This window comes from Melitaea cinxia, chromosome 20, assembly GCF_905220565.1.
Source record: "Melitaea cinxia chromosome 20, ilMelCinx1.1, whole genome shotgun sequence".
Lineage (NCBI taxonomy): Eukaryota > Metazoa > Arthropoda > Insecta > Lepidoptera > Nymphalidae > Melitaea > Melitaea cinxia.
In genome coordinates this window covers 11,867,229-11,886,497 of record NC_059413.1, presented here as the reverse complement: position 1 = coordinate 11,886,497, position 19,269 = coordinate 11,867,229, and the positions used below count along the sequence as shown (strand labels likewise).

At 36.9% G+C, this 19,269-nt stretch overlaps 1 protein-coding gene across 1 annotated transcript in view; it reads left to right on the top strand.

The window, feature by feature from the left end:
• The window catches only part of LOC123663277 (fatty acid synthase-like), a 74,647-nt gene that overhangs the window by 37,325 nt on the left and 18,053 nt on the right, over window positions 1–19,269 (top strand). The window contains exons 17-25 of the mRNA XM_045597966.1: window positions 2,258–2,427; window positions 2,605–2,868; window positions 4,035–4,155; window positions 4,478–4,768; window positions 5,146–5,589; window positions 6,690–6,860; window positions 7,022–7,152; window positions 10,356–10,506; window positions 10,948–11,119. Of these exons, the coding sequence (XP_045453922.1) occupies window positions 2,258–2,427; window positions 2,605–2,868; window positions 4,035–4,155; window positions 4,478–4,768; window positions 5,146–5,589; window positions 6,690–6,860; window positions 7,022–7,152; window positions 10,356–10,506; window positions 10,948–11,119 (1,915 nt within the window). The remainder of the gene's footprint in view (window positions 1–2,257; window positions 2,428–2,604; window positions 2,869–4,034; window positions 4,156–4,477; window positions 4,769–5,145; window positions 5,590–6,689; window positions 6,861–7,021; window positions 7,153–10,355; window positions 10,507–10,947; window positions 11,120–19,269) is intronic.

Genomic DNA, 19,269 nt, shown 5'->3' with positions numbered 1-19,269 from the left:
AACATGATCAGTAGAAGAGACAATAATTAGGTCGAGCAATGAAGGGATACAATTTGGAAAACAGTGAGTTGCAGAAAGAGGAAGTATATTTAGGTTTGAACCATTGACAGCTGCAGTCAAACGCAAAGATCGCGTATCGTTTTTCAGCAGGCACGTATTGAAGTCACCCATTATCACAGTATGACCATAAAGTGGAGTAAAAGAGTCGAGTAAATTTTCAAAAGATAGGAAGTAGTCAACGTTTTTTGTAGGGCTATAATACACACCCAAAAGTAACTTTGTGTGAGAAAGGGTAACCTCAATGAGAAGGTGCTCTGGTTCACCATCATTATTATTTTGAGAAAAACTCACAATAGAAAATGGAATATGGGATCTAAGGTAGATGGCAACACCACCGCCTGGTCGATAAATATGATCATTACGAATCAAGTGGAAACCAGGAAGAGAATAGGACATTGAAGGCAGACAAGGTTTCAACCACGTTTCAGACACTAGAATAGCGTGTAAATGTTTATTCTGGAAAGAGGATAACATGTCAGGAAAATGAGCTGGAATACTCTGAGCGTTAATATGAATAATATTTAAATTACACCCAACGTCATTGAGGTAACATTCGAGGGAATCACTCAGAGAAGGAGGAATACTATGAAAGCTACCGTCACTATTCAATTCGTCAGAAGAAATGGACTGAAAAGAGTCATCGAAGCTGTCGTCTAATGACATATTGTATAATATAAATAATAAAGTATAAATAGTATATTTAAAAAAAAAACAGCAAAAAAATAAATAAAAATAAAATAAGTAAATCGCCTATAAAATATTGATAATTGTTCTTATATCATGTCCCCCCACTCGCCAGCTATAAGGAAAGTGAGATCTAAATAAAATATACAACAATAATGCTAGTTTACACACATTTAAGTCGGATGTTTGTTAAAATTATAAACAGAAGTAAAACGTTTAAAAAAAATAAAAGAAAAAAAAATACCAAGAAATAACATAAAACATAAAAAGTAAATTAAAAAAAAAAAATTCCGCTTAGAATATGAAATTAAGTCTATTGAAAAATGTGACATAAGCTTAAATTGTTTTTATTATTTAAATAAAGTAACACTAACATAGACATCCGACACTGACACTATTTAATGAACTTAACACAAAAGAGGGTAATCGTAGAAAAGTAATAACAGCAGTAGTTGAAAAGAGGGTAACTTGAGTTTAAAGGTAAAAGTTGTTATGTCAAATGTAATCAAAACAAATGTAACTATTTCTTAGTGATTCTTTTCGTGCGTGGAATAATCACCTTATCTGTGGACTTCTTATCAACAACCTCGGCCTGAACAGGAGACTTAACATTTGGAATATTATTGAGATCCAACAAGCATTCAGCTTTATGTCGAGATCCATCCGCAGCCAGGACATAGACAAAGCCATCCCAAGTCCAGCAGTGACTAATCCCAAAACGTTTACGTGCCTCTAAAAAGACTTCATGTCTGCGTTTTGTGAGAAACTCCGATTGTGTGACACCAGTCCCTCTGAATTTCGTTTTCGAAAACCAGACTTTATCACGAATAGTGGTTTCCCGGAATTTAACAACAATTGGTCTGGGCTTCTTATTTAAAGTACGGCCAAGACGATAGGAATACTTTATACTGGAGCTTGAAAAATTCTGGAGGAGCAGGCGCTCAGCTATCAGGCTGGTAACGAGACTAGTTGTGTCTTCCGACTTCTCCTCTGGCACGCCATATAAAAGGAGCGTTTGACGTCTTCTCCTCATCTCCTGATTATCAAAATCCCTGGTAAGCAATTCGACTTGTTTCTGCAAGGTATTCAACGCTGAAATGACAAATGCCTTAAAATTTGAGAACTCTGTCGCCAATGATGTCGTCGTCGGGGATGTGGTTTTCTGAAGATCACGCTGGAACTCCTCCATCTTACTATGAAATAATGCAGTCATTTCAGCCAAAGAATCCTTTATTGAGTCCATAGTGTTATTGATGTGGTAACTTTTAGAATTAGAGAGATTTAACTAAGAGAATTATAGCCGCAGGGGTACTACTGATCACATATGTAAGTTTAGCACTTAAAAGCTTCAATAAATCGTACAAAATATATACTAATTTGAAATTAAATTATAAGAGCTGTTAAAAACGTTTGTACACTTATTCTCTCCTCAATAAATTTTAATTATAAAATAAATAAAATTTATAAAATAATAATTATAAATTTTAATTATAAATTGCTGAATATTTGACAGATTGTAGAAAGCAGATCGTCTATTGTCACTGGACGTATCAGAGTTAAAGAGAACGTTGGTAAAGAGTTTCGCTTGATTCCGACCGAACCTGAATCAACAGGACCAAATGTTAAACATATGCTTACAAAAGATTTTTACAAGGAGACACGCTTAAGAGGTTACCATTACAGGTTGGTACGATTTCATTTCGATTTAATGATAATATGAGTAATGCATTTATGCGAAAGTTTAAATAATGTGTGTCACCCTTTTATAAAACGAATATTTAACGACAATCACTTTTGTCAAAACGAATATTTTGCGATGCTTAAGACCAACTAGTCATAAAGTCCATATATTTCTTCCAGCGGTCTATTTCAAGGAGTGCTAGGGTGTAACGTGGAAGGCACTCGTGGTCGTTTGGCCTGGATCAACGAGTGGGTCACGTTTTTAGACTGCATGCTGCAAATGAGGCTTATAGGAAATGATACGCGAGGACTCTATGTTCCTACCAGGATTGAAAAATTATCCATCGATGTAAACATGCATAATGATGCCATCACTAAAATGAACATAGAATACTTGAGACATTCATTTGAAGTTAGGGTCTATCCTTATGCAGATGTTATAAGGTACGATAACGATTTACTCTGTAACATCCCACTGCTGGGTAAAGGTCTCTGTTTTCATGTAGGAGAAGTGTTGGACCTTACTCCACCACGCTACTCTACTACTCGTTGGCGGATATATTCACATATTTAGGATAACAGCCAGAACCAACAGCTTAACGTCCTCTTCGAGGCATGGTGGGGAGACCCACAAGGACAGACATCTAAATCGAAATCTAATAATTCTACAAATACAAATATCCATTCGGAGCGGAAATCAAACCCGCAAATCATCGGTTTACCTATACATACCAATACACCAGAATGTCTACATGGTTGTTGTTTGACTTACGAATAGCAATAACCTATTTTTCTCGTTTATAAATATCACAAAGTCAATTGAGCTAAAATAGCCAAGTGCTTGTTTAAAAATTATTTTAAGCTTGACAGATAGATCAGATTATGCTCGGCTTTATAATTAAAACAAAAAAGAAAAGATGACTTCAGGCTATGTATTTCAAGGAAAAAAAGTTTGTCAAGAGTAAAACTAAGCATTTTGATATGACATCATCCCGGCTTCCCAAACGATGTTGTCAACTTACAAGTATATCATCGGATTAATAAGTAATTATCGAATTTTGAATTAAAATAATCAAATCGTAAGTCTCAATCACGTAAGCCTATTGCAGTCCATTGCTGGACATAGGCTTCTTCAAATCGTGCCAGACATACCGGGTTTCCTGAATTTCCATCCAGCCACTAACGGAAATCTTACGTAGATAGTCGATCCAACGTCCATCGGTTCTGCAACACAGGCGAACACTGCCTCTTCAACTTGCTAAATCTGTGGGCTAATTCGGTTACTTTTGTTTTTTCGCGGATAGTCTCATTTCTAATCATATCTTTGAGTGACAATCAAATCATAACTCGTTCCATTGCACGTTGAGTAACTTTAAATTGCGGTCTAGCCCCTTCGTCAGTGTTCATGTCTCGACACCGGTACAAATGTTAAAACAGCTAGGACGCATCGCACCTAAATTGCAAATTTAACAGTAATAAATAAATTCAATTAAAAAAGTATTATATATTTATTTTGGTCCTCACCATTAAATTTTTATTGGACTTCCCTATATTAAGAATGTGAAAATATATGTTTTTATCACCGGTCAGCTTTGAATTACCTTTTCCAGGGCCGGCGGTGTAGAAATTCGAGGACTACATACAACTCCGATTCAAAAGAAAGTTTCTCTTATCACTCCAGTGTTAGAGAAAAATATATTTATACCTAACTTCGGAAAGTCAACGATGAGGGTAAAATTATAAAATAAAGCCTTGTAATTTCCTTGTAAGCTCACAAATTTAAATTCTGAGTAAACAACTAGTCCTTGTCCTGAGTATAATTTATAATTTATAATTACGCGATGTTTTCTGTATCAACATACGAGTATGTATACATTTAAAGCTTTAGATTAACGTAATCAATATGGTAGCATCTAACGTGAACATGCAATTCAGATTGAAAAATGTCATTGGAGAACTAAGTTTTATACATACAATACATATACGGCTCATAAACGAGCTAGACAATAAAAAAAATCACTAAATTACTTTTGAAAAACGTGACAATTTTCAGATTGAAGACATTTTAAGAAGCAATATTCAGCTTATTCTAGAAAACATACAGACTTACAAAGTAAAAAGTATTGAAATTGTTGATGATGAGTACACAACTAAAGGACTTGAACCAATAATTAATAAAGTGGCAGATGTACTAAATGATCTGCCGCTAATACAAGCTGACCTATATGTTGTATCTAAGAATCCTATAGAAATGCCATCGTTTATTAACGTATTAAATAGACAGCAGAGTGGAAAAACGAACGCTGTTTTACTTATTGGTGCTAATTTGCTGGAGAGACCTAAAGTAAGCCTCTTTAAAAATTATCATAGCATTTTATTGACACGTCTGTATAATTTTGCGTACCATAATGATTTTTGACACAATTATTACAGAGTTATATGGGTTTGGTTTTTGTTGGGGTAGATATTTTATTTATATAAATAATTGTGGTGGATCTAGGTCTATACCTTTGTGATCCTATGTTACAAACCATCTTCTGTATAGAGAATTGACTCTAGCCCAACACTAGGATAGTGTGTCAGTTTGTAGACCATTTCAGTTATGGTCAGTTAAGTCACGATCAGAGATTGTAAGATTATTTTAATGTGCCTCGAACAAATTTTCTTAGAGCATTCTTATATACTATCAATATATGATATTTAAAAAATCTAATTTTGTAGATATTAAAAGAAGCTTTGTTGAGTCTCCGTAATGAAGGCTTTATTGTAAGCCGAGAAATAAGACCCATAAATGCGAAAGACTTCTCTAATGAATATGACATCATTGGTATACAAAATACCAGCTCCGAATATATAGTACTATTTCGAAAAAGAATTGCTCCCAAACCAACTAATTTTATTAAAATAGTTACAAGTGATGAAAAGTACAAATGGATTGACAAAGTTAAAGAAGGACTTGCAGTTGGAGAAAAACTTGTCATATATAGTCAAGATGATCAAGTAAATGGATTATTGGGTTTGGTCAATTGCTTGAGAAGAGAACCTGGTGGAGAAAAAATCCGTGGCCTACTGATTGCAGATCCAACTGCACCACCATTTGATCCAGATTTAGAATTTTATAAAAAGCAGTTGGATATGGATTTAGCTATAAATGTATATTATGAAGTAAGTTTTATAGTATAACTACTAGAGAAACAGTGTAAATATAGTTAATTATACTATTTTTATAATAAGTTTAAGTGTAAAAATAATACGCTTCAGCCTGTAATATCCCACTATAGGCCTCTTTCCCAATGAAGGAGAAGGATCAGAGTTTAATCCACCACGCTGCTCCAATGCGAGTTGGCGGATATATTCCCTACTGTGAGTAACGATCGCTATCAGGTGTACGTGATAACAACCGAGACCGACGGCTTAACGTTCTCTCCGAGGTACGGTGGGGAGACCCACAAGGACTGCACAAATACCCAAACCACGACAAACACCTGCACGGCCAATACAAATATTTGTAATGTGCGGGGATCGAACCCGCAACCGTAAAAGTAATGCTATTATATATTCTACATAAATTCGATTTACCAAAATGGTATGTGATATTGCAAAATAAATAATTGTGTTTGCTCGCAAACGAAAAAAAAAACCGACTTCAATTACATCGACAAGTAATACAACGTAGATCGACGAAAAAATAGTCAAGCAACTACGCGTTATCAAAGATTTCTCAAAAAGTAGTTATCAGATCTCGATAAAATTTATATGTGACCACATGATAAACATTAACTTTCGATTAAATTAAAAATCATCAAAATCGGTACACCCAGTAAAAAGTTATTACGGATTTTCGAGAGTTTCCCTCGATTTCTCTGGGATCCCATCATCAGATCCTGGTTTCCATATCACGGTACCAAACTAGGGATATCCCCTTTCCAACAAAAAAAGAATCATCAAAATCGGTACATCCAGTAGAAAGTTATGCGGTATAATACAACGTAGGTCGACGAAAAAAGCGTCAAGTAAAAACGCATTATTAGATATAACTCGAAAAGTAGTTGTTAGATCTCAAATAAATTTAAATGGGACCAATTGGCACACACCACCTTTCGATTAAAACAAAATTTGTCGAAATCGGTTTACCAGGTCAAAAGTTCTGATGTAACATACATAAAAAAAAAATACAGTCAAATTGAGAACCTCCTCCTTTTTTGGAAGTCGGTTAAAAATCATCTGAGTCTTTAGTCGATAAAACTAAAACGAAATATTTTTAGGGACATTGGGGGACGTACCGTCACCTATTACTAAATGATCTTGAAACAGTCCGAGCGCATCACGCTTTTGTAAAGACTGCTCATATTGGAGACTTGTCCTCGCAACAGTGGTTGGAGGGACCTATCAAGGAGAATCAGTTTTTTACAAAATCAAATTTTATCCATATTGATGTAAGTAACATTATATTTAGGTCTTTGATGTATAAAATGATTATTGTAGTATTTATTATTATAGGTTTTTTTAAATAATTTTTTAAACTATTTGATTTAAACTTTAAGATCACTTCAAATATTCAATTGGCATTACTAACTCAGCGTCATTCGTAAAATAGGTGTACTGTGCAGCGCTTAATTTCCGCGATGTGATGATAGCATCGGGTCGCATTGCCGTTGACGCCGTAACGCATGACCGTCTTGTGCAAGAGTGTATGCTGGGAATCGAAGTCGTCGGCAGGACTAGAAAGTAATAAAATTAAATTTTTTTGTATCTAACTAGATCGGCAAACAAGCATATGGCTCACCTGATGGTAAGCGATTACCGTACCGTACCTTATAGACGTCTGCAACACCAGAAGCATCGCAAGCGCGTTGTCGACCCCATCCCCAGTTCCCCCCAGGAGCTCTGCTCATTCTACTCACCAACAGGAATGCAACAATTGGGTTGAATACTGTTATTATTCTGTTATTGTTTTGACATATCTAATAATATTTTTAACCGACTTCACAAAAAGGAGGAGGTTACTCAATTCGACCGTATATATATATATATATATTTTATGTATGTTCGGAGATAACTTCTTCGTTTATGAACCGATTTGGATAATTCTTTTTTTGTTGGAAAGGAGATATTCATAGTTTGGTACCATGATAAGGAAACCAGGATCTGATGATGGGATCCCAGAGAAATCGAGGGAAACTTTCAAAAATCGTAAGGGTGACTGGTAAATTTAATCATGTTTTCATTAAGTACTATAAAGCACTACTATTTAATAAAGATCTGGAGTCGATCTGATGATGGAGAAGAAAGATAGTCGAGGGAACTCTTCAACAATTTATAGCAATTACCTGCTTTTTGAACTTAATTCGTTTCTATCGATGAGAACTTTGCATATGTATGAGTTATAAGTGCCATTTCAGTCTGATGATGGAGACGAAAGATAGTCGAGGGAACTCTTCAACGACTTATAGCAATTACCTGCTGTTTGAACTTAATTCGTTTCTATTGATGAGAACTTTGCACCTATATGAGTTACAAGTGCCATTACAGTCTGATGATGGAGACGAAAGATAGTCGAGGGAACTTTTCAACGATTTATAGCAATTACCTGCTGTGTGATCATCTGTGTCGCAGGACCAGGTTTGATGATGGAGCCCATAAACACTCGAGGGAATTTCTCAACAATTTACAGCAGTTACCTTTTGCTGTTTGACGACCGCTTTGATGTAATGGTGGATGTGCCGTGTCGGCGGCGCCTAAACACCGACGGTCGCGGGTTCTATTCCAGCTCGGAGTGGATATTTATGTTTATATAAATATTTATTTTTGGTCTAGTTGTTAATCCTTGTGGTTCTCCCAACCTAGCCTCGGAGAACACGCTAGGCTGTCAGTCCAGGTTGTTATTACGTACACCTGATAGCGAACTTTACTCATAGTATGTCGACGCGTTAGCGCAGCGGTCACAGCACCGGCTGTTGCGCTGGCGTTAGTGGGTTCAATCCCCGCGCACGACAGACATTTGTATTGGCCATATAGATGTTTGTCATGATCTGGGTATTTGTGCTTGTGTATTGTGTATGTTTCCGAACCCCCGACATAAGAGAAAAAGCATCCTTGTTAGGTCTACCCATCTCTAAAAATTGTAAAATAAAATAATTTTTAACAAAAAAAAAACCGACTTCAAAAAGGAAACTAAAAAGTGAAAAATAAATTTACTTAGTACAAAGTAATTCGTATTTTGATTTAGTTAATCAGAAATTTTTAATTAAAAATTTATAATTTTGAAGTTGGTGCCTATTTTTCGTCTCCATCATCAGACTGAAATGGCACTTATAACTCATATATATGCAAATTTCTCATCAATAAAAACGAATTAAGTTCAAACAGCAGCTAATTGCTATAAATCGTTAAAGAGTTCCCTCGACTAACTTTTGTCTCCATCATCAGACTGTAATAGCACTTATAACTCATACAGGTGCAAAGTTCTCATCAATAAAAACGAATTAAGTTCAAAAAGCAGGTAATTGCTATAAATTGTTGAAGAGTTCCCTCGACTATCTTTCTTCTCCATCATCAGATCGACTCCAGATCTTTATTAAATAGTAGTGCTTTATAGCACTTAATGAAAACATGATTAAATTTACCAGTCACCCTTACGATTTTTGAAAGTTTCCCTCGATTTCTCTGGGATCCCATCATCAGATCCTGGTTTCCTTATCATGGTACCAAACTATGAATATCTCCTTTCCAACAAAAAAAGAATTATCCAAATCGGTTCATAAACGAAGAAGTTATCTCTTAAGTCTATATCTGGATTAGGCGATTAAATTGACGATGAATAAGGGTTGATCGATGGTGATGACTCTTGACTGTATGACTGTACCAAAGACTGAAGTAAGCACTTGATTAACCTCAATATCGTCATCAGAGAGAAGGTTTAGGTTTTCTATTGAAGATGGCAATGATAGAGGTGGTCAACTGCTGTCAGAGTGCGTAAGGCGGGTGTAGTATTGAACTTCATCCTCGGATGATTCACTTTCGTCCAAATCTGGTTTTGCTCCCAGTTTCGGAACAAGAGCTTCGAGTTACCGAGCTCTTTTTTGTTGTTGCATAATAAGGTGAGGAAGTACCTTCGAATGAAAATAAGAAATAATTGTAATAAAATTGTCATCTTGACCACATTCTGGTCACAGTAGCCAATACAATCGTAGCCTAGTTATAAGCGTGGTTTGGAAAGCAAACTCAAGTAGTATCTATTCAAATCAGACAATGTCACATATTTGATACACAGCAAAAAATGCCTAGAATGTTCACCATCTGGCAATGTATCATGTTTGTTACACTTGAAAAACACAAAAGATTACATGCACTTACAATTCATTTAGGTACAAGAAAATAACGTTAATGATTAGAGTATATAATAAGCTTTGGCAATTGGACTACTTTTGAAAACAATTTGAACAAAATATAATAAATAATGATTATTTTTACCTTGCGATGCGTAGACGCATTCGATCGGTCCACCATTTTGCGCTCTTACGGCTGATTTTTCGTTGCAAGCACTTAAATAGTATTTTTGGTAGAAATATATGTGTATTTTCTATCATATTAAACAACAAAAGTTTTATAAACTCGTTAGAGAAATTCTCCAGATTTTCTAAAAGTTGAACGTATCAAATTGTACGAAGTGTCAAGAATAGGGTTAACGACGCATTGATTTGCACAGCATTGGATATTGCTTATGCGATCACAAATTCGATCCCCACAAATTGCAAACATTTTATAAGCCATATAGTATTTTGTCGTGTTCCAAGCGTTTTCCTTTTGCGTATTGTGTGTTTCCAGACCCTCTAACACAATAGAACATCTTACTGAAGGCCGTTGAGTGTGAAGCATTTATTATTACTTTTTTATTAATTATAATATTTATATTCATGATATTGTTAAAGTGGCACCCGAGTGATGACCATGGTAGACAATAAAGGCTTGTCAAACGTAGTAGAAGCAGATCGCAATGTTGTGCTTTACATTCCTGACGAGTGGACTTTCGAGGAGGCCGCCACTGTACCTATGGCTTATGGGACTGCATACCACGCTCTGGTAATTCTTATAAATTTCTAATATATTACTATAAATGACGATTATAATATGTGCCGTTTAAAAGTACACAAAATTAGAAGTAAAACACTTTCATTTAAACGGGAAAAGGCCGACGTCACAAAACCATGGCATCTCTAACGTCGCCGAAATATCTGGAATCACAAGATAGGAACTGCGGTGTGACATAAAGTTTTGGTAATAGTTACTGCTAAAGTTTGAATGTTATGTTTGCAATATTAGTTTGAACTAATTTAGACAGCTGAGAAAGTATAAAAGATTATAGTAAAGTGAGCTATGATGAAACGGAAAGAGTTTAAAATAATAATTCATTGCAAACTTTTCTACTTACTAATACACGCGTTTATAAATACTCACAACAAATACATATACACACGCCAATGTGTAGTATATATTCCTATGTAATATTTAACGTCTTAACAGGTAATGGTAGGAAAGATTCAAAAAGGAGAATCGATCTTGATCCATGCCGGTTCTGGTGGTGTCGGTCAAGCCGCCATCAATGTTGCTCTCCATTATGGAGCCGAAGTGTTCACAACTGTCGGTACTCAAGAGAAACGAGACTTTATAAAAAGGCTGTTCCCTCAACTCAAAGGTAAAACAGAATTAAAATTGTTGTAATATTTTTGTGGCGTAAAATAATTGATTTCAATTTACTTATTTATGGTTGTCTCTTGTGTAAGCTTATCTAGAACTACCACTAAATAAGATTCATAAGATTAATTCTTAATAAACATCAAGTCACTAGAACTTTTATTAAAATTCATGTTTATTGATCATAAATTTTTATCTTCTACTAGCTGCCCGGACATATTTGGTTCTGTCAAGTTAATAGTAAAATAGGTAAATGTAACGTTTTTCGAGTGATGACATTAATTTTTTTTTTTTTTGTATTAAAAACCTTTTGTGGGCCTTAAGGAACATACGAACAAAGAAATTAGCCGAACCGGTAGAGCCATTCTCGAACTATGCGCTTAGCAACATTCATATATCTATAATATATATAAACGCGAAAGGTCATTCATCACGAAATCTCCGAAACTATAACACCTACAAACTTGAAATTTGGCAGGTAGGCTCCTTATAGGAAGTAGACATCCGCTAAGAACGGATTTTACGAAACTCAACCCCTAAGGGGGTAAAACGGGGGTTGGAAGTTTGTATGTCCCATGTTTTTGACGTAAGAGACTTGAAATTTAAAATGTATGCTCTATAGATGGTAACAAGGTGTTCAAATAATCTATCTTTAGAAATCAACTCACTTTTGGGGTTAAAACGGGGGATGTTACGTTGACTCACTAATCACGAAATCTCCGAAACTATAATACTTACAAACTTGAAATTTAGCAGGTAGGCTCCTTATAGGGCGTAAACTATTGCTAAGAACGGATTTTACGAAACTCAACCCCTAAGGGGGTAAAACGGGGGTTGGAAGTTTGTATGTCCCATGTTTTTGACGTAAGAGACTTGAAATTTAAAATGTATGCTCTATAGATGGTAACAAGGTGTTGAAATAATCTATCTTTAGAAATCAACTCCCTTTTGGGGTTAAAACGGGGGATGTTACGTTGACTCACTAATCACGAAATCTCCGAAACTATAATACTTACAAACTTGAAATTTAGCAGGTAGGCTCCTTATAGGGCGTAAACTATTGCTAAGAATGGATTTGACGAAACTCGACACCTAAGGGGGTAAAACGGGGGTTGGAAGTTTGTATGAAAGTCCCATGTTTTTGAAGTAAGAGACTTGAAATTTAAAATGTATGCTCTATAGATGGTAACAAGGTGTCCAAATAATGTATATTTAGAAATCAACTCCTTTTTGGGGTTAAAGCGGGGGATCGTAGGTTGACCCACTGATCACGAAATCTCCGAAACTATAACACCTACAAACTTGAAATTTGGCAGGTACGTTTTTTATAGGAAGCAGACATTTGCTAAGAACGGATTTTATGAAACTCGACTCTTAAGGGAATAAAACGGGGGTTAGAAATTTGTATGAAAGTCCTATGTTTTTGAAGGAAGAGACTTGAAATTTAAAATGTATGCTCTATAGATAGTGAAAAGGTGTTCAAATAATGTATCTTTAGAAATCAACTCCCTTTTGGGGTTAAAACGGGGGATGCTAGGTTGACTCACTCACCACAAATTCTCCCAAACTATAACAGCTAAAAATTTGAAATTTGTCAAGTAGGTTCCTTATAGAGCGTAGACATCCGCTGAGAACTGATTTTACGAAACTCGACCCCTAAGGGGATAAAACGGGGGTTGGAAGTTTGTATGAAAGTCCTATGTTTTTGAAGTAAGAGACTTGAAATTTAAGGTGTATGCTCTATAGATGGTAAGAAGGTGCCCAAATAATGTATTTTTAGAAATCAACTCCCTTTTGGAGTTAAAACGGGGGATGGTAGGTTGACTCACTCATCACGAAATCTCCGGAACTATAAAAGCTATAAACTTGAAATTTGGCAGGTAGATTCCTTATAGAGCGCAAACATCCGCTATGAATGGATTTTACGAAAATGCACCCCTAAGGGGGTAAAACGGGGGTTGGAAGTTTGTATGTCCCATGTTTTTGACGTAAGAGACTTGAAATTTAAAATGTATGCTCTATAGATGGTAACAAGGTGTTGAAATAATCTATCTTTAGAAATCAACTCCCTTTTGGGGTTAAAACGGGGGATGTTACGTTGACTCACTAATCACGAAATCTCCGAAACTATAACACCTAAAAACTTGAAATTTGGCAGATAGGTTCCTTATAGGGCGTAGACATCCATTAAGAACGAATTTTATGAAACTCGACCCCTAAGAGTATGAAACGGGCGTTGGAAATTTGTATGAAAGTCCTATGTTTTTGAAGTAAGAGACTTGAAATTTAAAATGTACACTCTATAGATAGTGAGGAGGTGTCCAAATAATGCATCGTAATCTATATATATAAAAGAGAAAGGTCACTGACTCACTCATCACGAGAACTCAAAAACTGCTGGATGGTCCATTCATCCAGGATGGACAAAGATGAAATTTAGCAGGGAGGTAGAGGTAGTAGGTTATAATTAGTAGACGTCCGCTAAGAACGGATTTTGCGATATTCCACCGCTAAAGGGGTTTAATTGGGGTTGATAGTTTGTATGAAACATATACAGCAAGGTCGGTTTGAAGCAAAATAACCGCGTTGCAACCCTATGTGTTCAAGAAACATTTATATTGATCACTTATAAGTAGTACAAAAAAATGTATTTTTTACAATATCTAAACCTTTACGTTGCTAGGATACTTTTTATTTACCCCTGTCGTCACGGAGTCACGGAGGAGAGTGCGTTACGCTATTCCGTGGCATATATAGTTAAGTAGAACCGTGTTAAAAACTAAATTGCATGCAGTATATTTTAAACATATTTACACTACAATACTATATTATTACTACATTATTTCATACCACAATTCTGACGAATTCAACGAACCATTTTGTTAAACGCGACGCGCGCTTCACGCGGACGTAGTTGCGGGCAACAGTTAGTGTATTATAAAACAAAGTCTCCAAAAGTGTATGTGATCGATCCCCTCAAAATCTACGGAACGGATTTTCATCCGGTTTCACCAATGAAGAGAGGGCTTCAAGAAGAAAGCTTACGTAACGGATAAGCCGATTATGATTAGAGTTTCACTGGAAGTTTGCCGAGAAAACTTTGTGTCACACTGATTTCAACGCGGGCGAAGCCGCGGGCACAGCTAGTATATATATATATATATATACTAGGTGACCTCGCAAACGTTGTATTGCCATATATGTTATTAACCCCCTTACCGCCCTCCCTATAACTTAGAGGTATAAAAAATAGATATTGGCCGATTCTCCGACCTACCCGACAAGCACCCAAAATTTCATAAAAATCTGTCCAGCCGTTTCGGAGGAGTATATTAACTAACATTGTGTCACGAGAATTTTATATTGTGTAAGATAATATGCTATAATTATATAGATTTATTAATACAGGCGTGAACGGATCGTGATGTTAGGGGACTTTAATGGATGGTTTGGAGTGAAGCGTGATGGGTATGAAAGAGTTCTGGGTACGTTTGGGGACGAGAGAGTGAATGACAATGGGAGAAGCCTGCTTGAGGTATGCTTGGAATGGAATTTTTCCATTTGTATACAAGAGATGGGGGTGAGTCTAGAAGTATGATTGATTTTGTGATAGTGTAGACTGAGGAAGAAAGTGCTAGAACTTGGGCATACTGCGGTGCAGGCCTCGACACAGACCAATTCCTGGTCAGACCACTTTCTAGCCCAAATGCGTGGCTTCTTTAAGCGGTGGCGACACCGAAGGGCCGAGCCTTTGAGTGTTTTGGACAGAGTGAAAGTGGAAAACCTACAAGAAATGGAAAAGAAAGACGAGTATGTAGAGAAACTGGAAGAAAGTTGTAGAGGCATAGAAGAGGTAGGTGTGACTGAAGATTTGTGGGATAAATTTAAGAAAGGGGAGTCGTGAATGTTGCTATTGAGGTATGCGGGGTAGTTAAAAGAAGGAAAGGAAGAAAGAACTATAATATGTGAATGGATAAAGATGTACAAAAGGTTGTGCAAGAAAAGAACAAAGCATGGTTGGATTGGTTAGCGACAAAAGCTAACCAAAAAGTGCAAAAGGCAATGAATGACGAGATAAAAGAAGTAAGAACGAAGTATAAAATATTGAAATTAGCGGCGAAAGAAGTTGAAAGGATGGATTTGATAGAAGGCTCACTTAAGATTTCCAGTCAAACATCAAGTTTTTCTGGAAATCGATCAAAACTGCCAGAGGAAAAACTTTTACCTCGAAACTGAGTACAATCTGGAGTCAAGATGGGAGGAGCATTATAAAAGGAGAAGAATGTGTGTTAAAGAGATGGAAAGAGTATTTTGAAAGTTTGTTCGAAAGAGAGAAAGTGGAGGTACAACATACGGCACCTTCCATGGAAGCGAGTATAAATGTTGATGAAAGTGAGATAAGCATGGATGAAATAGTGAGAGCGTTGAAAAGTATGAAATTAGGTAAGGCTGCAGGGTATGATAGGATTACCGTCGAAATGCTAAAAGCAGGAAATGGCAGTGGCTAGCCAGCTGTACCACCTTTTCAATTTGTGCTGGCGAAACGGGCAAGTACCGAGAGACTGGTGCAAAGCCGTAATCGTCCCACTGTACAAGGGAAAAGGGTTACGGCAGGACTACAGGAATTACCGCGGTATAAGCCTACTCAGCGTCGTTGGTAAATTGTATGCAAAAGTGTTGATTGAGAGGGTTGTGAATGAAGCAGACGATAAAGTATAGGATACACAAGCGGGATTTAGAAAGGGAATGGGATGTACAGATCAGGTCTTTTCTTTGCGGTGCATAGCCGAAAAGTGTTTGGCAAAAAGCAAAAAAGTCTATTGCGCGTTCGTGGATTTAGAAAAGGTCTATGATAGAGTGATGAGGAATGAATTGTGGTCAGCATTCTCTGTGAATGGTGTGAGCAGTCTCCTCATACGAGCATTGCGATCTCTTTATAGGGATTGTAGTGCTTGTGTGAGAATAAACGGGGCATACACTGAATGGTTTGATATCGAAAGAGGTGTTAGACAGGGATGTGTAGCATCACCGTGGCTGTTTAATCTATTCATGGACAATTGCTTGACATATTTAAAAGAGAATGAAAATGGGTTAAGAATGAATGAGTTACTCGTCAAATGTCTTCTCTATGCTGATGACCAAGTATTACTTGCGTCTTCGGTCAAGGAGTTGCAGGAGATGGTTACTGATATGAGTGGAGCCTTTGTAAAAAAGGGAATGAAGATTAATGTAAAGAAGACGAAAGTGATGGTGTTTGAAAGAGATGAGGCAGTGGCAGACTGCAATATCGTGATTGGAGATGAACCAATTGAACAGGTGAATGAGTTTGTGTATCTGAGTTCAAAGTTTACTAGAGATGGAAAGTGTGAGAGTGATATTGAAAGAAGAGTGAATGCAGGAAACAGGGTGAATGGAGCTTTGCAATCCTTTATGAACAGTCGGAAGGTGTCTAACTAAGGTGGGCTCGTTTGGCTATGCATGAGGGAGTGTTGTTCCGACACTCATGTACGGAAGTGAAAGTTGGGTATGGCAGAAGAAACATGAAAGCAGAATAAATGCAGTTGAGATGAGAGCGTTAAGAAGTATGATAGGAGTTAAACTGAGTGGACAGGATAAGAAATAGTGAGACAAGGAAACGTTGTGGTCTGAAAGAAGATGTAGTGACAAAAATTGAGAAAGGTATACTCAGATGGTTTGGCCATGTTGAGAGAATTAGTGAAGAACGACGAAAAAAGTGTATAAGGCGAGTGTGGATGGAAGGGTTGGAAGGGGTAGACCTAGGCGGACGTTCCGAGACCAAATAAGGGACGTCTTGAAAAAAGGCCAGGTCAAGAGTACCCTAAACCGAAGAGCATGTATGAAGGGAATAATGAAAGTGGACGAAGTGAAAGAAGTATGTAAGGATCGTAGCAAGTGGAAAGAAATGGTCTCTGCCTACCCCTACGGGAAAGAGGCGTGATTATATGTTATGTTATGGTATGTTTCCGTAACACAATTATTTTCCTCAGGCCAGCCCTTATTTATGTATTTAATTACCTCTTGTAGATCGCTATCTCTCTCTGTTCTTTTCTGTAAAGCTATAAACTGTGCATTATCAAAGTATTGTGAAAGCGCGGACGACGCATCTCGAGTGACTGCGCACACCTTGTCCTTAAGAGAATCTCGGCTCAAATGCAAAACCGCGGTCCCAGCCGTTTCATATGCACGCGATAGCGCGTCGGCAATATAAAGTTGTTTACCGGGCTTATATATCAGTTTAAATGTATAACGTTGCAACCTTAATAAAATTCTTTGCAATCGTGCCGGTGCGTCGGTAATAGGCTTATTAATAATACTTATCAGCGGCTTATGATCGGTTTCGATCGTTACATCTGACCTTCCATAAATATACGCATAAAACTTCTCACATGCAAAGACACAAGCATACAGCTCCTTCTCTATTTGCGCGTATCTCTGTTCAGCTTTAGTCAAAACTATCGAAGCATAACATACTGGCAGATTATTTTGCATCAGACATGCACCTAATCCACTCTTACTTGCGTCTACTGATATTGTAATCGATTTATTTTGATCATAATATTGTAAAACAGGACGATTAGCTAAACAACGCTTAATGTCTTGAAAACATTTATCATGTCTTTCATCCCAGTGCCACTCAATACTATTTTTTAACAACTCACGCAAAGAATAAACTCTATCTGATAAATTAGGGATAAAGCTACCTATATAATTAACTAGACCTAAGAATCTTTGTATGTCTTTTTTATTTTTAGGGATGGGCATTTTAGTAATAGCTGTTATGTGACTGTCATCTAGGTACAGTCCATTTTTTGTAATTTTATGACCTAAATATTTTGTTTCTTCTAATCCACATTTATTTTTGTTTAATTTAAGATTTATTTTTCTACATCTTTCTAACACTCGCTTCAATCTTTCATTATGTTCTTCTTTATTACACCCGTATATTAGCAAGTCGTCCATGTACATGCAAACTCCCTCTAAGTCATCAAAATTCTCAATCATTTTTTTATGAAAAACTTCAGATGCTGAACAAATTCCGAAGGGCATTCTCAAAAACTTATACCTCCCAAACGGAGTATTAAACGTACAATACGCACTGCTAGCTTCATCCAAAGAAATGTTCCGAAAACCTGATGATGCATCTAAAGTACTAAAATATTTAGCTCCCGATAACTTAGCTACAATCTCATCTAATGTCGGTAATCTAAAATGTTCCCCCTTAATCGCTCGATTCCTTTGGATCTAAGCATATGCGTAAATCACCGGTAGGTTTTTTAACTACCGTTATACTACTAACCCAGTCTGACGGACCCTCAACTTTAGCAATAATTTTTTGTGATTCCATTTCCATCAATTTTTTCTTTACCTTTTCCTTAATAGCAAACGGCAACTTTCTAGGCGCGTGAACTACAGGCAACATCTTCTTTTAAATGAATTTTATATTCTCCTGGTAAGCAGCCAAGGTCACAAAAAACGTATTCAAAGGAGAATGTGACTTTTGGGCCAAAATGTAATGAGTAGACATATTGTTTTTTTTTTTTTTTTTTTATACAATGATAGGCTTGCGTTTGACCACTATTTCACCTGATGATAAGTGAAAATGCGGTCTAAGATGGAGCACGCTTACCTAGAAGTAACCTATTCACTCGCGACTTAAAGATCCCCAGTTTATAATTTTCTGGAAACACAGACGCTGGTAGAGAGTTCCATTCTTTAGCTGTGCGGATCAAGAATGTACTAGCGAATCGCTTAGTGCGTATAAGGGGAATGTCAACTATATAAGGGTGGCGTAACGCAGAGCGTCTGGTTGTACGATGATGGAAGGGGGAAGGGGAAATCAGGTTATGGAGTTCCTGCGCACACTCTCCGAAGTGTATCCGATAAAAAACCGATAGGCCGGCCACCCTCCGTCGATGATGCAAGCTTTGCAGCTTTGCAGCGACCAGTGCATCATCACCGATGAGCCTCCTGGCACGTCTCTCAATCGACTCGAGAAGCTTCAGCTGGTACTTGGCTGAGCCATCCCAAAGATGAGAGCAGTACTCCATGCATGATCGAACTTGCGCTTGATATAAATTTAGAAGCTGTTCCGGAGTGAAGTACTTTCTCACCTTCGAGAGGACGCCCAGT